General features: G+C 41.1%; 1 protein-coding gene across 11 annotated transcripts in view; it reads left to right on the top strand.

Annotated features, from left to right (window-relative positions):
- Window positions 1-326: 326 nt before the first annotated feature.
- OSTM1 (osteoclastogenesis associated transmembrane protein 1) overlaps window positions 327-22,496 on the top strand; it is a 118,109-nt gene continuing 95,939 nt past the window's right edge. For 10 of the 11 annotated variants that reach the window (XR_013416031.1, XR_013416028.1, XR_013416032.1 and 7 more), the window contains exons 1-3: window positions 327-818; window positions 11,073-11,187; window positions 21,346-21,443. Coding sequence is in view for 1 of the 11 variants with exons in the window: in NM_001261748.1 (NP_001248677.1) it covers window positions 417-818; window positions 11,073-11,187; window positions 21,346-21,443 (615 nt within the window). In the remaining 10 variants the exon portion in view is untranslated. 11 annotated transcript variants of the gene reach the window in all.

The raw sequence follows: 22,496 nt of genomic DNA, 5'->3' as shown, positions 1-22,496 counted from the left end.
GTCCAGCGAGGTAAGAAACTTGTAGGACGCCCGGAACTCCCAGAGGGGTGGGCGTTCAAGGGTCAGGACTCCTGAGATGCAACTGTCCAAAGCGGTGGGCGCTCGTAGTCAACCGCTGGCGAGCCTGGGCTCGGGAGCCTCCAGCGCACCACCCCCGCGCGCACCGCATCTGACGCGGGCCGGGGAGCGAGCCGCCGCAGGGTGGGTGCGTCCCGCACGAGCGCAGGCCCGCGTCCCGGAGACAGCCGGCAGCCAATGGGGCGGGGCGTCCCGCGCAGGGGGCGGGGCCGTGACGCGCCCTCCTCGTGACCCGGCTCTCGGCCTGCGCTTGCGGAAACCGGAAGCGGCGGCTGTCAGCGGTGCCGGTTGGGGGCGGAGAGCTGGTGGTGGGCGCCCTGGGGTGTGTGAGCCCCGTGATGGAGCCGGGCCCGACAGCCGCGCGGCGGAGGTGTTCGTTGCCGCCGTGGCTGCCGCTGGGGCTGCTGCTGTGGTCGGGGCTGGCCCTGGGCGCGCTCCCCTTCGGCAGCAGTCCGCACCGGGTCTTCCACGACCTCCTGTCGGAGCAGCAGTTGTTGGAGGTGGAGGACTTGTCCCTGTCCCTGCTGCAGGGTGGAAAGCTGGGGCCTCTGTCGCTGCCCCCGGACCTGCCGGATCTGGATCCCGAGTGCCGGGAGCTCCTGCTGGACTTTGCCAACAGCAGCGCAGAGCTGACAGGGTGTCTGGTGCGCAGCGCCCGGCCCGTGCGCCTCTGTCAGACCTGCTACCCCCTCTTCCAACAGGTCGTCAGCAAGATGGACAACATCAGCCGAGCCGTGGGGGTGGGTACAGGACCACGTCCGGGACTGTGGTGCGGGAGAGTTGGGACAGGAGGAGGATGTAATGATGGTCAACGCTAGGGGCCTCAGTTTCCCCAACAGTAAGAAAAAGGGGTTGGACTGGGTCTGTGGAGTTGGGACATCAGAAAAAGGGGGTGGCATTATGGGGCTTGGGGTTTGGGTTTTTGCTTCCATGAATGCTGTTGGACAGCTTTGGTTCATATAGGTGTGATTGGTTTTCTTGGGGGTCCTGATTCCTCAACCCTCTTCCTCTTCCTCCGCCCACTCCACCATAGCTTCTCGTCATCTTCTCCTGGAGTTCCCGGGAAGGATCCTTTTCTGAAACAGGTGGGATGGAGACACTGGTAGTGGTTTGGAATTTGAGATTTGTAGCCGGAAATGTTCCATGTCCACCACCTTCTAACTATGTAACCTTGGAGTAATTGTCTTCTCAGAACCTTAGTTTCCTCCTCTATAAAGTGGAAAGAACAGCTGCCTAATGCGGCTGTTGGAAGAATTAAAAGAGATGTTGCCTGTGACTTCATCTTTGTGATATAGACAGTCTGGAGCTAGCGGCCAGGAGTCCAGTTCCGTTCTGCTTATTAGCGGTATACTCTGGGCAAGTTACTTACATTCTCTGTCCTTGTTTACTAATCTGTAAAATGGGGATAGGCCGGGCGCGGTGGCTCACGCCTGTAATCCCAGCACTTTGGGAGGCCGAGGCGGGTGGATCACGAGGTCAGGAGATCAAGACCATCCTGGCTAACAGAGTGAAACCCCGTCTGTACTAAAAAATACAAAAAATCAGCCGAGCGTAGTGACGGGCGCCTGTAGTCCCAGCTACTCGGGAGGCTGAGGCAGGAGAATGGCGTGAACCCGGAAGGCGAAGCTTGCAGTGAGCCGAGGTCGCGCCACTGCACTCCAGCCTGGGCGACAGTGCGAGACTCCGTCTCAAACAACATAAACAACAACAACAACAAATTAGAAAACTGACACATAGTAATACCTCTAAGTAAATGGGAGGTAAAATTTTAAGAAATTGTAAGACTGCACTTCATTCTTGGTACCTTGAGGGTGTTTCTAGTTGTGTGGTACCTGCTGTGAGGGCCTTAATTTAAAAAAGAAAAACAGACACAATTCCTGCTCTTAAGTACTTTATAAAGTTTAGACTAGGAAAATATTAGAGTGTCAGGGTTGTTGGGAGTCACGAGGTGTGGGCCGGATATGTTTGGTAAAGGAAAAACATGAGGAATAACACTGGGATTGGAGAATGAGAAAGTTCCTCTTGTATTAAGGGGACAGCAAGTAGTCTCATGAAAATGTGGTTGGAATTATTTCATAAATTTAAACTTGTCTAAACTTGTTTATAGTTGCACTAAATATAAATTTGTATCTAGTTGTATCCTGCTTTAAGTCAGCCTGTTATTATTTAAAATAAATCTGTCATGGCTGTGTGTGGTGGCTCATGCCTGTAATCCCAGCGCTTTGGGAGGCTGAGGAGGGGCATCGCCTGAGGTCAGGAGTTCGAGACTAACCTGACCAACATGGTGAAACCCCTGTCTCTACTAAAAATACAAAAATTATCCGGGTGTGGTGGCATGTGCCTGTAGTCCCAGCTGCTCTGGAAGCTGAGGTAGAAAGATCACTTGAACCTGGGAGGCCAAGGTTGCAGTGGGCCGAGATTGCGCCCCTGCACTCTAGCCTGGGCAACAGAGTGAGACTCCATCTCAAAATAAATAAATACGTAAAAATAAAAATCTGTCATTTTACAGAAATGGGGAATTTATTGCGTTAAATAAATTCTGTAGTCAACCCTTTTGTAAAGAGCATGTGTTTTTGTTTGTTTTTTCTTTTTTTTTTTTGAGACAAGTTCTCGCTCTGTTGCCCAGGCTAGAGTGCGGTGGTGTCATCTCGGCTCACTGCAGTCTCTGCCTTCTGGGTTCAAGTGATTCTCCTGCCTCAGCTTCCTGAGTAGCTGGAACTACAGGTGTGCACCACCACACCTGGCTAATTTTTTTATTTTTAGTTGAGACAGGTTTCACCATGTTGGCCAGGCTGGTCTCGAACTCCTGGCCTCAAATAATCCACCCATCTCGGCCTCCCAAAGATTTGGGATTACAGGTGTGAGCCACCACACCTGGCCAAGGACGTATTTTCAAGGTAAATAAATTCAGGCTTACATGCAGTATTTTCGAGGCACACTTGCATTGGGTATAGCAAGGAATATATATCTTACTATCACTTTAAGACATAGTACCTAAGACATGTCCCTATCAACTGCAGCAGGATATGGTATAGCATCATATTCAGTGTTGAGCAGTTAAGATGAGTTGTTTTAGGGTTCCATTTACTCTAAAGAACAAGTGTTATTGTGGGCAGAATGGCCAGGGATCATGATGCAAAGTGTGGGTCTTTGGAGGCAGCAAAGCTTTTCTCATATGTGTAGGTACTGTGGAATTAAAAAGAGGCTAAAAGTAGCACCTCAAACTCTAGTGTGCAGTATTATAGGCATCACCCAATCTGCATATGAATTTCTATATGAATTCCCCACTACCCAGGGGAGGCTTCCCAGTGGGGGAGTTGTAGAAACCCCCTTCCTCTCCCTCAGATTCTACCAGCAACCTGGGTACCCAGCTCAACTCACCCTGATGTGAAAGGAAGTAGATAAATAGGTGAAAAGAGGCAGGGAAACTTTTTTTGTATTTTCTCTCCAACTCATCCTAAGCCTTGGTCTCGGCTCCCCTTGTTTCCCCAGTAGAGCTGTATATGATTCTTTAGCTCAAAAACATGACTTCTACAGTTCTGAGGTACTTTATAGATTTAAAAGGCTATACGGACTGGTTTGGGAGTTGAACCATCATGTATAATAATGAACTTATGAGGCCAGGCATGGTGGCTCATGCCTGTAATCCCAGTGCTATGGGAGTTTGAGGCAGGCAAATCACCTGAGGCCAGGAGTTCGAGACCAGCCTGGGCAACATGGTGAAATTGTCTCCACTAAAAATACAAAAAAAAAAAAAAAAAAAAAAATTAGCTGGGCATGGTGGTGCGCAGCTACTCAGGAGGCTGAGGCAGGAGAATTGCTTGAACTCGGGAGGAGGAGGTTACAGTGAGCCAAGATAGTGCCACCACTCTCCAGCCTAGGGGACAGAGTGAGACTCCAATGCAAAAAAACAAAACAAAAACCTATGGAAAAATGTGTCATGAGTGAACTTGAAGGAATTAGTTGTCTTTTGGGGAGGTTTATTTATCCAGTGTAATGTTTTTTTTTCTTTTTTGAGACGGAGTCGCACTCTGTTGCCTAGGCTGGAGTGCAGTGGTGAGATCTCTGCTCACTGCAAGCTCCACCTCCTAGGTTCGTGCCGTTCTCCTGCCTCAGCCTCCTGAGTAGCTGGGACTACAGGTGCCCACTATCACACCCGGCTGATTTTTTATATTTTTAGTAGAGACGAGGTTTCACCGTGTTAGCTAGGATGGTCTCGATCTCCTGACCTTGTGATCTGCCCGCCTCGGCCTCCCAAAGTGCTGGGATTACAGGTGTGAGCCACCGCACCCAGCCTGTTTTTTTTGAGACGGAGTTTCCCTCTTGTTACCCAGGCTGGAGTGCAATGGCATGATCTCGGCTCACTGCAACCTTCGCCTCCTGGGTTCAATCCATTCTCCTGCCTCACCCTCTCAAGTAGCTGGGATTACAGGCGCCTGCCACCATGCCTGGCTAATTTTTGTATTTTTAGTAGAGACAGGATTTCACTATGTTGGCCAGGCTGGTCTCGAACTCCTGACCTCAGGCGATCCACCCATCTCGGTCTCCCAAAGTGCTGGGATTATAGGCATGAGCCATCACCCCTGGCCTATCCAGTGTAATGTATTTTGTTTGACTCAGACTCAGTCTTTCATTTAAATTAGTTTTTAGCAAGCACCTACTATTCTTGAATATTGGGCTGGTAAAAGGATAAGAAGGAAAAGAAGGGTAAGATTCAGGCCTCAAACTATCAGTATAGTTAGGGGAAATAAAGTACCTTATATGGGGAAATAGGAAAATATCGGTGAGTGTTATAAATTGTACCATAGCAATTTAGAGCAAAAGAGTGAAAGGAATGCCAAGTTAAAGGAGGGAACAGAGCCCAGTGCAGTGGCTTATGCCTATAATCCCAGCACTTTGGGAAGCCGAGGCAGGTGGATCGCTTGAGGCCAGGAGTTTAAGACCAGCCTGGTCAACATGGCAAAACCCCGTCTCTACTGAAAATATAAAAAATTAACCAGGAGTAGTGGTGTGTGCCTGTAATCCCAGCTACTCAGGAGGCTGAGGTGGGAGAATCACTTGAACATGGGAGGCCGAGGTTTCAGTGAACCAAGTTTGCACCACTGCACTCCAGCCTGGGTGACAGAGTGAGACTCCGTCTCAAAAAAAGAAAAAAAAAAATGAGGAAACAGAGCAAGGCTGATTGATCAGAGGAAACCTACAAGCTGAATCTCAAGGCATTCTGTCTACCCTTCTTTAGTGTGAATGGACATGGATTGATTGAGAGAGGAGAGGAGTATAACAAGGAGAAAAAAGAATCAAAGCCAGAAACTAGTAAGCTATTTATGTGGTACAGCAATATAATTAGTTTAACTATAATAAATTTCCATGATAAGAATCCTAGGTTCTTGTCACTTCCTTTTAGAATTTCTGGGACAGGGATCGCATATAGTTTTATTATCTCAAGGTAAAAAATACAGTGATTTCTGAAACCTGAATGATAGAACTGAGGGGTTCTCTCTTCCTTAGAGTCATACTTGCTCCTTTTAGTTTAAACTGATAGGGATATAGTTTCATTGTGATTCAGCATTATCAGAATGGTCCTGAGGATGCTTTTGCCCCCTCAGATTCTGAATTGGTAGGCTCTGTCCTATTCTACTTGGTTTGTTTAAAATTTAGATAGTGTTTAAAATTTAGATTTATAGATCCATCCATCTACCTATCTATCTCTATCTATCTATGTATCTGTATATCTTTGTGAAGTGCTAGTCATTTGGGTTATGTATTTGGTGAGTATTCAATATACTTTTACTGTAGATTATTAACTAACAAATTCTTAGGACTATAGGGAGAAAACCAGAACATAGTATAATAATCTATGCCTTTCATTAGAGATCAGAAAATGTAATATTTCTTCTGCATTCATTCAAAAAAATATTATTGAGTACCTATTATGTACAGGTTGTGGTAGCTACTAGGGATATAGCGTGAATGAGCAGAGCTTGTAGTCTGAAAACAGACATTAAGCATCTCCTTATACAAATAATTATTTAATTCATGTATGGTAAGTGTTGCTGATTAAAAAACCCAGATGCTACCAATGCATATGACAAGAGTGCTGACCTTGAGTATGACTGGGGGATAGGTAGAATGGTCAGTGATTAAAGCAGACATCTACAATTTGAGAGAACATGGGGCGTGGGAGGGAAGGTGTACATGTAAAGAAATAGCAGGCATGAAGACTGAGATGGGAAGGAGTTTGTGGTGTATTTGAGGTCTAGAACACAGCGCAGTGAGCAAGAAGGAGACCCATGGTCTGAGCCTGAAGAAGTAGACAGGCGGCAGGTCATGTGGGCCTTGTAGGATATGTTAAGGATTTTAGACTTTGATTTTAAAGCAGTATGATGTTATTGAAAGGTTTAATTCTGTGGAATGACATAATCAGATTTGTACTTTGCTATGTGACAGAAAATGGAGGGGGTTGGGGCTGGGGAGGGTAGGGGAAGAAGATATGTGGGAAGATTATAATTAGACTATTGCAGTGGTATGAGAGACAATAGTGGCTAGATTATGTGGGGGCCATCATGATGGGGAGAAATGGGTAGATTTCAGAGATACTTAGGAGGCAGAAATTAGAGGCTTGGAGGTTAATTGAAAGTGGGGAGTAAGGAAAAGGTAGTGATGATTTCCAGGGTTTTAATAAGAGCAGCTTAGTGAATAGGGTTGTCATTTACTGAGCTGGCAGGAGGAGTCTGTTTAGTGGGGGAAGATCATTAACTCAGTTTTGAACTTGTTGATTTTGAGGTGTTTATGAGCTTTCTAAGTGGAGATATTGCCTATGTGGTTGAATATAGACATCTAGAGGACTGGACTGGAGATAACGCCTTTGGAAGTGTCAGCACAAAAATGGCATTTGAAATTATGACTTGGGTGAACATACCTGAAGAATTAGTAGGAACACTAAGAATTTAAGATTAAGTAAAGGGTAAACTCTCAAAGGTGACTGAGAAGGAAGAATTGGAGAGATAAAGAAGAATGAGGAGAACATGATGTCCTGTAAATCAAGGAAAAGGGAAGGGGTGGTTATTTTTGTCAAGTCCTGCTGAGAGAATTGGAGGTCCATCTGTCAACACTGGCAGTATTAGTGACACTAGCAAGAGTGAATTTGATGGAGTCCTTGGGTGTGAAAGTGAGATCAGATTGGGTTGAACGAACAGGGATTGGAAGATGAGGACTGGAAGATGAGGACGTGGTAAGAGTGAACCTAGACAACTGCTGAAGAGTTTGACCTTGATGGGGAGAGAAGAAAGAGAGGTCACTAAAGAGCAACGTGGGACTCAGAGACTTTCTTTCATTTCTGTCTGTCTCTGTCTGTTTTTTAGACAGAGGCTTGCTCTGTCGGCTAAGCTGGAATGCATGGCACAATTTCGGCTCACTGCAGCCTCCACCTCCCGGGTTCAATCGATTCTCCAGCCTCAGCCTCCTGAGTAGCTGGGACTACAGGTGTCCACCACCACACCTGGCTAATTTTTTATTTTTAGTAGAGGTGGGGTTTCACCATGTAGGCCAGACTGGTCTCAAACTCCTGACCTCATGTGATCCACCTGCCTCAGCCTCCCAAGGTGCTGGGATTATAGGCGTGAGCCACCATGCCAGGCCAACTTTCTGTCATTTCTTTCCATTCCCCTGTCCCTCCATTCCTTTGTCCTGCCTTCTCTTCTTTCTTGCCCAAGATGGGAGAAAGCTGGACATGTTTAAATGTTGATAGTAAGGGTCCTTTAGAGAAGGTGAATATTTTGTAGGAGAGAGTGGGAAGCAGACAAGGTCAGTTTCCAGAAAAGGCAGGGTAGATGGGATCTAGGGCATCTTCAGAGAGATGGGCCTTGAAAGGGACAGGTGCCTTCCCCACCATAATAGGAGGGTAGAAAGAGAGGTTACATGTAGAGGTAGGCAGGTTAGAGTTTCAGCTCGAAGGCTTCTGTTATCCAGGAGGCTAGATCTTCTCTTGAGAGTAAAGAGTGGGAGAGGGATCAGAGTTTCTGGGAGAGTGGAAAAGTTGTAAAAAGGAGAGAATGAGCAGATAGAAAAGTGAGGGATATGGTTTAGGATTATGGATTTACTGTGGAATTAATCTGTGTTGTTAATTTTTTGCCAGCAACTCCTGACTTCCTGGGTGCAGGCATGATCAAAAGAAATGGCTGGCTTCATGATAGTTAGGGTTCTGCTAAGTGGTTATGATAGATTTGAGTATTAAGAGGTCTACGTATAAACAAGGACCATTGCTTTTTTGGTCACTTGGCGAGGTGTTGTGAATACAAAGATGTGGCAGTTTCCATTTTAAAGGGACGTCTGTCCAGAAGAGAAACCTAAACGTAATAGATGGATATCATGCTTTAAGAAACCATGCATCAGGGTAATGACGCATGGGTCCCACATTGCTCTTTAGTGACCTTTCTTTCTTATTTCCCCATCAAGGCCAAACTCTTCAGCAGTTGTCTAGGTTCACTCTTCCCACATCCTCATCTTCCGTTCTCTGTTCAACCCACTCTGACCTCACTTTCACACCCAAAGACACCATCAAATTCATTCTTGTTAGTGTCACCAATACTGTCAGTGTTGACAGATGTACCTCCAATTCTCTCAGCAGGATTTGACACAACCACCACTTCCCTTTTCCTTGATTTACAGGACATCGTGCTCTCCTTATTTTTCTTTCTCTCTCCAATTCTTCCTTCTCAGTCACCTTTGATAGTTTACCCTCTACCCAGCTAACAGTACCTATTTCATAGAGTTGTTATGAGGATTAAGTAAGGAAGTGCAGTTGGGACATTTAGAACTGAGAAGTACTAAATAAGTACCTCATCATCGTTTGGATTATTAGTCATTTCCTTTCTGTCCTCACTGCTGTCATCATCCTTTCATTATACCTGAGCTACAGAAGTAGTGTGATGCAAGTCTCCCTGCCTCCTCACCTTACATATCACGGCCTAAACATATATTCCTGAAACTGCTTTTCATGACACCCTCCTCAAAAATCTTCAAGAATTTCTCACTAACTCTCATGACCCTCAAGGCTTCTCATAACCTTGTTCTAACTTAGCCCTTTAATAGCCCTACTTTCATAGACTACCGAATACTCCCCGAATACCACATAATCATTATCACTTTCATGCCATGATCATTTAATTCTCCTATTTTTGAATCCTTTTCTCTTCCTCAATATAGGGCTTAGTTCATATCCTGCTTCCTTCATGAACTCTTTCCTAACTTCTCAAAACTACATTGATATCTTCCTCAACTGAACTATTCCACACACTGAACACCCATACAGGCTTTACTATTATTGGTTTTTAAAATGGCCAGTCACCTACTTATGAAGATTCAACTTAAGCAACTAATTACACTTATCCAACTAACCCTACTTAGAGCACTTCATGTTGGCAGCATGGTAGCTAGGTGAAATAGCATATATCATTCACTGTGTACCAGATAATGTGCTGAGTGATTAATCTATGCTATTTCATTTAATACATACAGTAACTGTAGAACCCTTGATTTTGAAACTGAACCTTAGAGAGGTAGGTCAGCTGCCCAAGGTCACTAGCTAGTGACCCAGGCTTGTATTAATACACTATTATTACTTCTACTTAAGAAGAGATAATAGGCCAGGCATGGTGGCTCATGCCTGTAATCCCAGCACTTTGGGAGGCCAAGGCTTGTGGATCACCTGAGGTCAGGAGTTCAAGACCGGTCAGACCAACATGGTGAAACCCCGTCTCTACTAAAAATAAAAATTATCCAGGTGTGGTGGCACATTGCCTGTAGTCCCAGCTGCTCGGGCGGCTAAGGCAGGAGGATCACTTGAACCCAGGAGGCAGATGGTACAGTGAGCTGAGATTGTACCACTGAACTCCAGCTGGGGTGATAGAGTGAGACTCCATCTCAAAAAAAAAAGTGATAATAGAAAATTTTCTTCTATGACTGGTATTGCTCAGAAGGTAATTCTAAAAAGGAGTCTTTTAAAATGTTGTTCATGGCCAGGTGCAGTGGCTCTAAAAATACAAAAATTAGCTGGGTGTGGTGGCATGCGCCTGTAGTCCCAGATTCTCACTGAGGCACAAGAATCGCTTGAACCTGGGAGGCAACGGCTGCAGTGAGCTGAGATCTTGCCACTGCACTCCAGTCTGGGTAACAGAGTGAGATTCTGTTTCAAATAACAACAATAATAATAGTAATAATAATTATAATAAATAAAATGTTTTGTTCAATTCACTATTTTAAAAGCAAGCACTCATTCAAATGGACCTTTTAATGGTATGACAAAACTAAGCTACAAAGAAGATAACCTTCCCAAAATGAACATCAGCAAGTATTTTAAAGCAGAGATTCTTCCTTTTCTCCTTTTTCCCATTTCTTCTCCCACATGGCTGATCATTTGCTTCCCAGGAGTTACCACTCTCGTTTATTATTCGTCACACTGTATAACTCCTTGTCTGTGTATCTGCGAGAGGTTCTCAAAGCCCCAGAATCGATGGCATTCTTTTATACTTTTTATATCATCAAAACTTCAGGATTTTTATAGTGCCTAGTAAATAGTAGGAGTTAAATAACTGTGAAAGAATTAAGGGTCAGTAGGACTTAGTTCCTTGCTTGGGGCACAAGGGAAAGAAAATAGATAAGGATCAAATAATTTGGGAACTTGGATTTATTATTTGCATAGCATGAGTTTCTTTCATTATTAAAATGATCTGCAAAAGCGTATTTTTCCGTCTGAGTACAAGCTATTTAGGTACAAAGATTTTCTTCCTTTGCAGGTGAACCTAGTACCAATAAATGTTAGCTGCTAATTACTTTATTATCATTGTTATTATTAATGTTAACGTTATCTGATCATATCAAACAAAATGTTACAAAGCTTGTAATAAATGTTATTTTTTTGTAAGGTTTTTGCCTCAAGTTGTTTGCAAAGTCTAAAAATACTCAGATTGTATTTTTCTCTCTTGTTTTTGTTATAGAATACTTCAGAGAGTCAGAGTTGTGCCAGAAGTCTCTTAATGGCAGATAGAATGCAAATAGTTGTGATTCTCTCAGAGTTTTTTAATACCACATGGCAGGAGGCAAATTGTGCAAGTAAGTAATTCTTTCATTTTCTTGTTGCAGTTACAGTTCAGTAGTACAAATGTCAGATTTTATTTTAGTGAATTTTGGGATCTTTGAAGCTGGATAATACTTTTTATTGCTAAGTTTAAATGAACTGTCATGGACACCATAGTTTATTAATGGCAACTGAGCAAATGGTGAAAGGCAGAAGAGTGTAGCAGTTACTACGCGCTTTGGATTTAGACAGACTTGAGTTTGATTCTAAGCTCTGCCACTTACCAGCCCTAACCTACTAGCTGTCAGATATGGGAGAAAAACTTTGCCTCTTGGAAGTTCAGTTTCTTCATCTGTAAATTGGTGGTAATGATAGAACCTATCTTATATAGTCACCTTGAGAATTAAATGAAGTAAATTGTGTAAAACACTTAGCTCAATGCCTGACATATATTTAATGTTCAAGAAATGTTAACTGTTTAGTATAATAATAATTATGATGTTTACAGTAATCTGTCAAGTGGTGTGTGGCAGGGGATGGGGTGGGATGATAACATCTGTTCTACCTTCTTTGCAGGTTTGTGTGTAATTGTGTAATAAAGTAAGATCTATTTTTAGATAGTCTTTGGAAAAATTAAAATCACTATCCCAATTCAGATGGTGTTTTGAATACCAACTATGTGCCAGGCAGTTCTTATTTTTCAAGTCTTTCAATATAGTGAGTGAGAAAGGTATATTTACAAATACAACCTAGGACAGACACATAAATGCTTTAATAAAGTTATAGAGTCCTTGGAGGAAGAAGAAAACAAATTTTACTGGGGAGAATATGAAGTGACTTCCTGGAGGAACTACCTTTTGAACCTAGGCCTGTACTATTGGACATTATTTCAATAAGTAGAGATGACGCCAGTGAGGTGGCTCACGCCTGTAATCCCAGCACTTTGGGAAGCCAAGGCAGAATTGCTTGAGCCCAGGAGTTTGAGACCAGCCTGGGGAACATAGTGAGATCCCCGTCTCTACCAAAAAAAAATTTTTTTTAATTAGGTGGGCATGGTGGCGTGTGTCTGTAGTCCTAGCTACTTGGGAGGCCAAGGCAGGAGGATACCTTGAGCCCAGGAGTTCAAGGATGCAGTGAGCTATGATTGTGCCACTGCATTCCAGCCTGGGCAACAGAGCAAGACCCTGTCTTTAAAAAAAAAAAATGAGAGAAGGACATGGCAGGTAGTGGCATGGGCAGAGGCACAGAGGTATAAAAGGGCAACAGATGTTCCAGGAAGCATAGTGGGAGGTAAAGTTGGCAAGGGAAAGTAGGACCTTGACTGATAGAGTAGTTTACTGTTTGGGCCAACATTTTTTATACTGCTTAGATTATAATCACTATATTATTAAGAAGGAGTTATAGACCAGGCATGGTGGCTCATACCTGTAATCCCAGCAGTTTGGGAGGCCAAGGTGGGAGAATTGTTTGAGCCTAGGAGTTCAAGACCAACTTGGGCAACATGGCAAAACCTTCTCTAAACAAAAAATAAAAAATTACCTGGATTTGGTGGCGTGTGCCTGTAGTCCCAGCAACTTGGGAGGCTGAGGTGGGAGGATTACTTGAGCCTAGGAGGTCAAGGCTGCAATCAGTCATGATTGTGCCACTGCACCTCGGTCTGGGCAACAGACCTAGACCCTATCTACAACAACAACAACCAAAAAAAAAAAAAAAGAAAAGAAAGGCTTATACAGTATTCTCCTATTATGATTATACAGTATTCTGTTAGCCATGGTTTCACTTGCTGTAGTTTCAGTTACTGCAGTCAACTGCAGTCCAAAAATATTAAATGGAAAATTTCAGAAGTAAACAATGTATAAGCTTAAATTGTGTATGATTCTGAGTAGCATAATGAAATCCCACGACATCCTGCTTCATCTGCGTGGGCTGGGAATCATCCCTTTGTCCAGCAGAACTATGCTGTAGATGCTGCCTGTCCTGCGGGACGCTCAGGAGCGTCGTGGTTTTAAGGTCAGCTGTCACGGTGTGGCACTACTTGTGTTCAAGTAACCCTTAGTTTACTTACTAATTCTTTAATAATAGTAACATAATTATTAGTTTTTGTTTTTAGTCTCTTCCTGTGCCTAATTTATAAATTAAACTTTATCATGGGTATGATATAGAAAAAAGATAAAATCATAGTATATAGAAGGTTTGGTACTATACTTGAAAAAAATAGAAATAGAAAAAGCATATTATATAGAAGGTTTGGTACTAGGTTTCAAGCATCCATTGGGGGTCTTGGAATGTATCCCTTGAAGATAAGAGGTGACTACTATATGTTGTAATATCTTTGGGATTTACAGTGTACCTGGAATATTAAATGCATTGAGTAGTACTACAGAGTTTTTTAAAAGGATTTTGTTTTTGGCTCAATGGGGAGGCTCACACCTGTAATCCCTGCACTTCGGGAGGACACGATGGTAGTATTGCTTGAGCCCAGGAGTTCAAGACCAGCCTAGGCAACAAAAAAAAGAAAAGAAAGGAAAAGAAAAAAATTAGCTGGGCATGGTGCCAAACGCCTGTAGTCCCAGCTGCCTGGGAGGCTGAGGTGAGAGGAGTGCTTGAGCCCAGGAATTGGAGGCTGCACTGAGCTATGATTGCCGCATTGAGCTATGATTGCGCCACTGCACTCCAGCCTAGGCAACAGAGCAATACCCTGTCTTAAAGAAAAAGGTTTTTTAAACATCATTTAACCTAGCACTTTCTAAGCCTTAAAAAAAAAAAAAAACCAAACTGCAAAGATCCTTTTTTCATGGAACCTCATTGGAAGAAAGAGAGACCAGTAAGAAGTTTACTGCTATAGTTTAGGCAAGAAGGAAAGAAAATGTGAAGTAGGGAGGGGCCTTGGAAATAGAAGGATAGATTAAAAATTTGTGTCCCTATAAATCATTAAGTAGCTTAGCTTTTATAAAGACTTATCTTTTTGTTTAGTTCATATGAAGGAAAACTAAAATGGGATAAGAAGCCCCAGCTAGTTTTTTTCCCTTGTCATTATACCATGGTATATTGAATATTGACTTTTAAAATTTTGTCTCCGAAGCTTGACTAACACAACTTTTTTTTTTTTAGCATATCCTTTACTTTTCAGAGTAAAATTTTCTAGTATAAATATGATTAAAGAGCATTTGCTTAACATATGTAAACCTGTTTTTAAGTATTAAGCTTTTTAGAAAAATCCATTAACATAGAAAATACGTTAATTATAAATAATTTAAAATCAGTTAATTGGAATAAGTGGATATGTACTAGGATTCACTTCTTTATTTTTAAATTTTATTTAATTCATTTAATTTTTTAAGACTAGTCAAGTGAAGCAGTGAGAAGAGGAGAAAGAGTAGAACAAGGAGTTCAATCTGTAACTGACTGTGAACAATTAATTGAGATAACTCACTACCTTCAGATGAGCCAGGGTTTCACTTCTTTTGACTGATGTGACTAAATTTATATACTTAGAAGAGGTAAGGCATTTTTTTCTTTAAAAGATGTTTTTGTTTGTTTGATTTTTGAGACAGTCTTGCTCTGTTGCCCAGGCTGGAATACAGTGGCACAGTCTCAGCTCACTATAGCCTCCACCTCTTGAGGGCTCAAGCAGTCCTCCAGCCTCAGCCTCCCAAGTAGCTGGGTGTGGGGAAAAGAAAGAGAGTTCAGCCTGTTACTGTGTCTATATAGAAAGAAGTAGACGTAAGAGACTCCATTTTGTTCTGTATTTGAGATGCTGTTAATCTGTGACCCTGCCCCAACCTTGTCCTTGCAAGAGACATGAGCTGTGGTGACTCAAGGTTTAATGGGTTTTGGGCTGTGCAGGATGTGTCTTTGTTAAACAAGTGCCTGAAGGCAGTTTGCTGGTTAAGAATCCTGCCCGTCCCTGGGCAATGGAACATCTCGGTGTGAGACCCGATTGTATGCTCTGTTTACTGAGATAGGAGAAAACCGCCTTACGGCATAAGGTGGGACTTGCTGGCGGGACTTGCTGGCGCAATGCTGCTAAAAGATTTGTGGAGATGTTTGCATATGCGTATTAAGGCACAGCATTTTCCTTTGAACTTACCCATGTCACAGAGATCTTTATCCATATGTCTTACTGCTAATTTTCTCCCTAAAATGATCCTATTGTCCTGCCACTTCCTTATCTTTAAGATGGTAAAGATAATTATCAATAAATACTAAGGGAACTCAGAGACCGGTGCCGGCGTGGGTCCTCTGTAAGCTGAGTGCCAGTCCCCTGGGCCCACTTTTTTCTTTCTCTATACTTTGTCTCTGTGTCTCATTTCTTTTCTCAAGTCTCTCGTTCCACCTAACGAAAAACGCCCACAGGTGTGGAGGGGCAGGCCACCCCTTCATCTGGGGCTACAGGCAGCACCAGGATGCCTAGCCAATTTTTGTGTTTTTAATGGAGAATGGGGTTTTGTCATGTTGCCCAGACTGGTCTCAGATTCCTAGACTCAAGCCTCCTTCCTTGGCCTCCCAAAGTGCTGAGATTCAAAGTGTGAGCCACTGTGCCTGGCTTAAAAGGCATTTTCTAATAAAGATTTCACTAATTCGAAGTACAGACCTTTTTTGCTCAGTTAGTTGAAAAGAAAACATTTTACTGCATATTTACTCAGTATGGCAGGTATAAAATGCTGTAGAAAAAATTCTTAGGGTATTTTGTTCCTCTGTGAGGCATCCTATCTTGAAAATATTCCTTACATTGAACTTCTGAGGACCAAATAAAATGCTAAGCAATTAGATATGACTTACTTAAAAGACTTCCCAATTAAAATTAATTTGGCCCAGACATACGGTCTCAGGTAAAAGAAGCGAGGTACAGAAAAGTATGATATTTTGTGTTCTAAGAATACGTATGTATTTTGAAGGAAGGTGGTTGGGTAGCTGCGTGGGCAGGAAAGGAAGGAAGATTTAGTTTTCACTGTATTTGCATTTGTACCCTTTGGATTTTATGCCATATACATTTAATACCTATTCAAAAATATATAGAAATTTTAAAAATTTAACAGAATGTTCAAATCTGTGATACGTATTTGTATGTTAGATGTGGTTAGAGAGATTAGCTATTTCATTTTCCAGAATTATGCATTAAAAATTATTGTCATTCATCATCCCATTTACGTGGCAGAAGAGTGGAAGAGTAAATCCCATTTGTGAAGAAGGAACCCTCATGACCTGGTCACTTCCTAAAGGCCCCACTTCTTGATATTATTACATTGGCCATCAAGCTTCGACATATCAATTTTGGGAGACACATTCTGACCATAGCAAGGGCTATTAGAATTTTTTAAAATAATATTATTAAACAATAGAAAAAAATGTAAAAACATAAAAGGTAAAATATTTCTAGAAAGAATATTATTAAATGAGTATACTGCCCCAAACTATCTTTCTGTTCTGCTTAATTTAGCTTGAAATAGGGGTGGCATCTAGTCTCTGCAGTTATTATTCATGAAAAGAATGCTAGGAATCCAAAAGAGGAGAGAATGCCATCCATGTACTACTCCCATCCCTTTTCTCTTCAGAATTCCTGTGTCTTCGAATGGTATTAGTCTTGGTAGGAAGCTGGTTATTGGAAATGGATGGAGGGTCAAAAGAAGTGTTAAGAGTGCAACTGTTTCTACTCATACCACAAATAACATGGAAACTAGCTCTTTCTTATGGAGAATGACTGCTAAAAAGTAAAGAAAGTATATTAAAGGTTTCTCAGAATTTTAAAGCTGTGTATTGTTGACATAGGGATAGCCTTGTATTGAGACCCTTCTTGCTTATTTTGTGCATACAACAGTTAAATAATCAGCAGAATGACCAGATTTCATGAGTTCATGACTGCTTTAGTGTTTGGGTTCTTTGGTAAGCAGTATCCAGTATGAAGCATTATTGTAATAGGATAGGCTTCAAAATTATCAGTTCATATGTTTGTTCTTACACACTGAAAACTCTTTCTTTATGAGCAACCTATATCTTTAGTGATCCAGGTGATCTGGGTGATAATTAATGAGCATAATGATGCTATTGAACCACTGTGTAATCCTGATGTATATTCTGATTCATCAAAGGCAAATTAACTTTCAGTTAATACATAAAATATATGTCTCGATGCTTTAAAAAGCAACAACAGTAGTACTTAATGGTTAACCAGGAGGTCAATTAACCAAAACCTTTCTTCACGTATTTTATCCAGAGGGAAATGTACTAAGCGTTATAATCATATCATTTGTATCTTATAATTTAAAGTATCTTAGTGTTCATATTTGTTAAACTTAATTAGGTCATTTAGGTACAAAGTTTCCGTAGTTTATTTTGTATTTTCTGAAGCTTACCCTAAATTGGTGATTATCTCTGCTATTTTCTATAAAACTAGTTTTGAAAAACTGCAAAGATCTTTGTAAAATTCCTAAGAGATGCCAAATGCTTTATTTAAAGATGCATAATTCCTGTTATGATAATTTAGTAGGTTTCTATGTGAGGTCTTAACTCGAATCCTTAATACCCTTAAGAATGCCTCTTGAGGCCGGGCACAGTGGAGGCTGCAATGAGCTGAGATTATGCCACTGCACTCCAGCCTGGGTGACAGAGTGAGATTCTTCTGTCGCAGAAAAAAAAAAAAAGAAGAATGACTCTTAAGCTGATGCCTGAGCCTTCTCTGAGAAAGCCACTCTGCTAATCTGTCCTTGATGAGGCTCCATTGATTAAGATGAAGGAAATTCATAATGACCACTTCACTTAGTGCTTAAAGGAAGCTTTATTATTATTAATATTCTTTAACTTACCAATTTCTAAACCGTATAGCTTTTCATTGTTTATAACCTTAAGCTCCCAATTCCTGCAAAAAGATAAAAAAGGAGTTTACTAGAGATCTGTTATTTTGATTCAGAAAGTCACGGCTCTTTAATGATGAAGACTTTTTAACCCCATTATATAAATGAACTCCTTTGTGCTTTATGTTAGCACCGTCTAATGATCATTGAAAAAGTTTTGATGGTACTGCATGAATGTAGTACTTAACAAGATGACCAGTCTATATTGGCTTTTCATTTTCAAAGTATTTTACGTAAAAAGTAAATGGCTGTCAATAAGATAGAAGACATTAAGTTCTTTTGTTCTTCAGAGAAGCTTTCTTTATAAATTACTTTTTAAAAAGAAATTTGTTTTAATTATGTGTCTTGCATAAAAGAAATTTGCTATTGCTCTCTCATGATAATGTACTGTATACTACTTTTGTAGGCAGTATGTGGACCCCTTTCATCCCTATGTTGTATATGTCAGTTGTCATGACATAGCTCATTATAACACAGATGTACAATTGTTGTGAATGAAATTGTGTTCCCTCAACTTCCCTGCAATACATCAACTACAAAAACTGAAAACTGTTGTCTTGTTAGCCTAATATCCTAATATTCTGCATATATGTAGTTGTTCTTATTTATATCAACTCTGCCTCATCCCTAAAAGGATTGCAGGCTACTTCATGATGATATTAAACTAGCATTAAGAGGAGCTATGAGACGAGGTCTTACTCTTTCATGCAGGTTGGAATGCAGTGGTGCAGTCACAGCTTATTGCAGCCTTGACCTCCCCAAACTGAAGCAATTCTCCCCTCTCAGCCTCCCAAGCAGTTGGGACCACAGATGCATGCCACCATGCCTGGCTAATTTTTGTATTATTTGTAGAGACAAGTTTTCACCATGTTGCCCAGGCTGGTCTCGAACTCCTGGACTCAGGCAATCTGCCTGCCTCCCAGAGTGCTGGGATTACAGATGTGAACCACCATGCTGGGCCTATTTTTTTTTTCAGTGCCTTATTAACTTGTGGTATGATCATCAGCATATCACCGATTTCTCTGGCTTAGTTTCCTAATTTGTAATGATCCCTCAGATTTTTTAAATGATAAGGGTGAGAAGTTAGAAAGAGATTCATGTTCTTGAGAAGATAAAGCTTCAGAGAATGTAGAGTATGTGAGTTCAGAGAGGGGACGACTCTAGAAATAGGTTTACCAAGAGGGTCCTGTGTACAATGGGTGCAGAAGGAGCCCTGCACAAGGGGCCTGTGCAAGGAGGTGAATGGGGCTGAACTCCAGCGTAGCTTCTGGAGGCAGGAATGACCTTTTGTAATTTATCCACCCAGAGCGGGTATCTTTTTCTGATTTGCACAAAGGAGCTTTACTGTACTGTCTGCCCCCTGTCTACCAGGTTTAGGTTTCATCTCAGTTGCTAACTCTGATCAGTTGGTGGGGACTGCCTGAATCCCTGTATGGTGTAAGATATATATGGGTAGTGGAGGGAGTAGGCAGTGGCATGTATTTGTAGACTCTGAGTCTTGAACTTTTAGTAGTTTAGAATGTAGATATAAATATGTTATTTATTTTGCAGCGTTTGAGAGTGCAGACTTAAGAATCAGTCTGAGTAGAGATTCTAGCTTTTTACTTACCAGTTTTATGACCTTGTGTAACTTCCTTAATTTCTCTAAACTTCTCTCTGTTCCTTATTTATAAAATGGAGATAATGATAATTTTTGCCTCATGGAATTACTGCAAGAATTAAATGGGCAAATGTGTTTAAAGTGCAGTGTAAGCATAGTTCTTAGAACATAGCAAGTATTTAGTGTTAACTTTCGTTGTAGTGATTGTTGTCTATCAGAGTATATGGATGTCCCTTAGTATGTCATATCCTAGTGTCTACCTAGTCAGTCTCTCTTTTCTCCACGAATTCTACTTGCCCTGCTGCCTTTCTCCTGGGTAATTGCAATAGCTTTGTATGTTGTCTCTCCACTTCAGTTGAGAGAGATCCTATCTGATGGCCCTGAATTTCTAAATCAGGTGGGCATAATACAAAGCCATCTGTTGAAATTAAGGGGAACAAGAGTAGGGTTGGGGACTAGAGATTAGAAAATATTTGGAACATCCCTTGTAGAGCAATTAGTAAGGCATCTACAAGGATCATTTTGTTTCCCTGAGATCAGAACACATGAATTTGAATTGAGTCCCTTCATTATCATTTTAGAATTTCTGTAGTAGTATTCTATAACCAGAATGAAAGTATAGAAAGTAGATGGGGACTGTCCAGGGATGAAAATGGCCGTGAGTGTGTGGAAGATAAAGAGGGCAAGGATTCTAGGAGAGTGAGATGGAAACGGCTGACCACAAGTTCCAAGATCTGGATCCAGGCAGTTGAACCTCGATTGGAGATAGCAGGCTGAGAACACAAGGAGAGGTAAAGACAAAAGTTTATCTGAGGATAAAGACTAGGTTCCCTGGCTGAGCGCAGTGGCTCATGCCTTTAAGTAATCCCAGCACTTCGGAAGGCTGAGGTGGGAACATCACTTGAGCTCAGGAGTTCAAGTCTGCAATGAGCTGCAATTGTGCCACTGCACTCCAGCCTGGGCAACCGAGCAAGACCCCGTTTCTTAAAAAAAAAAAAAAAAGAAAGAATAGATTATTCCCTGAAGAAGAGAAAATGGATACATAAATTGTGATATACTCATACATAGAAAACAAAAGGGATGAGTGAAATTGAGCTAACTCTAAGCAAGAATAGCCAGTTACAGAGAAATACCATTTATGTAGGATTTTTAAAAATGTAAAACAATTTTGTTTCTAGACTTTACTTGAAGCCCCCATGTCAGTATTTTAGGCAAAATTCTCACCAGTTTGTTTCTCTGGGCTCCCAACTCATGATGGATTAGAAAGAGCAAATTTTAAAAGTTACCCCATTAGGTACAATAAATGACTCATTAGTGAAGTTGGAAGATGCAGAGAACTATGAAATTTGACACAAAAAATGATGATAAGGCATATGAGTTTTGGTAAAATGAATGCGGGGTAAACAGTCTTACGCCTAAATAGCACTATTAAGGCAGCATTTGATAGCTGATATTCCATGATTATGACCTTGTGCCATCAAAAGTCAATTTGAATTTTATTTGGTATATTTTTATGAAAAGAGGAGAGTATGTGATTATTTTAAGATGTTCATGAAAATGGTTATGACTTTTTTTAACTTCTGGAAAATGAAAGGAGTGAGCTTCATATATTTGGAAAATTCATGCTTGTTTGAATAAAGAATTACTGTAGTGTGAAACGAAGCTGATAGCTTAAGAGATAAACGACAACATATAATTGTTCCTTGAGTTATATTAATATACTTTTTGAATTTTTTTGACAGATTGTTTAACGAACAACAGTGAAGAATTATCAAACAGCACAGTATATTTCCTTAATCTGTTTAATCACACCCTGACCTGCTTTGAGCATAACCTTCAGGTATTTTATATATAATATTTAAAATTAAAATGCTGCCTTATACAAAGGAATAATGTGCAGTTCCAAGTTTTTATAGCACTAATTATTGATATTTATCTAAATTCATGATGTAGAGGAGTTAGTGGACCTGGATTTCTGCTCTTTAAGTAAGTTCTTCTACTTACAAATCATGAAAACTTCAGTTCTCTCATTTGTAAAATGGAGATAATATCTATCCTGCCTATCTTCAAGTATTTTGTAATGAGAATCTGGTGAGATAATGAGTGTGAAAACATTGAGGTGTGTGATTGTTTAATTAAAACACAATGGTTTTCAATCTGACTTAGGTAGGTATTTTGCAGTGTAGTAAGATTCTGTCTATAGGAAGTTTATTCTTTGCCTGAAATTTGCTTAAATATGTTTTACCTACCTTAAAAAGCACTGTTTAGTAAAGTATCTTTGAGTATTGAATTATGATAATAAAAGGTAGCCTTTAAGAATCTTAACCTTGTAGATTTTTGCCATCTCTATCTCTGACTCTTGAATTTTGGTATTGGAACTTGTCTGGTCGTGGTGAAGGATGAGGTTGGAACTCTGGTTAAAATGTAGTTTTGAAACTTACATAACAAGGAAGTAATCCCCACAGTAGATGTACACATGCTTACAGTATAAGCATGTATGATTTCCTCTGTAAGAAATGTGGTAACACTGAATTATGAATTTCCCTAAGAATAATAAAAATTGGGCCGGGTGCGGTATCTCATGCCTGTAATCCCAGCACCTTGGGAGGCCGAGGCAGGCGGATCACTTGAAGTCAGGAGTTCGAGACCAAACTGACCAATATGGTGAAATCCTGTCTCTACTAAAAATACAAAAATTAGCCAGGCTTGGTGGCGCACGCCTGTAGTCCCAGGTACTCGGGAGGCTGAGGCAGGAGAATCGCTTGAACCTGGGAAGTAGAGGTTGCAGTGAATTGAGATCACACCACTGCACTCCAGCCTGGGTGTCGCAGCGAGACTCTTTCTCCAAAAAAAAAAAAAAAAAAAAAAAAAAGTGAACATTTCTCAGAATTTG

This window comes from Macaca mulatta, chromosome 4, assembly GCF_049350105.2.
Source record: "Macaca mulatta isolate MMU2019108-1 chromosome 4, T2T-MMU8v2.0, whole genome shotgun sequence".
In the NCBI taxonomy this organism is placed as follows: domain Eukaryota; kingdom Metazoa; phylum Chordata; class Mammalia; order Primates; family Cercopithecidae; genus Macaca; species Macaca mulatta.
Note: the sequence above shows the minus strand (reverse complement) of the source record. Positions and strands in the feature narration are given on the sequence as shown.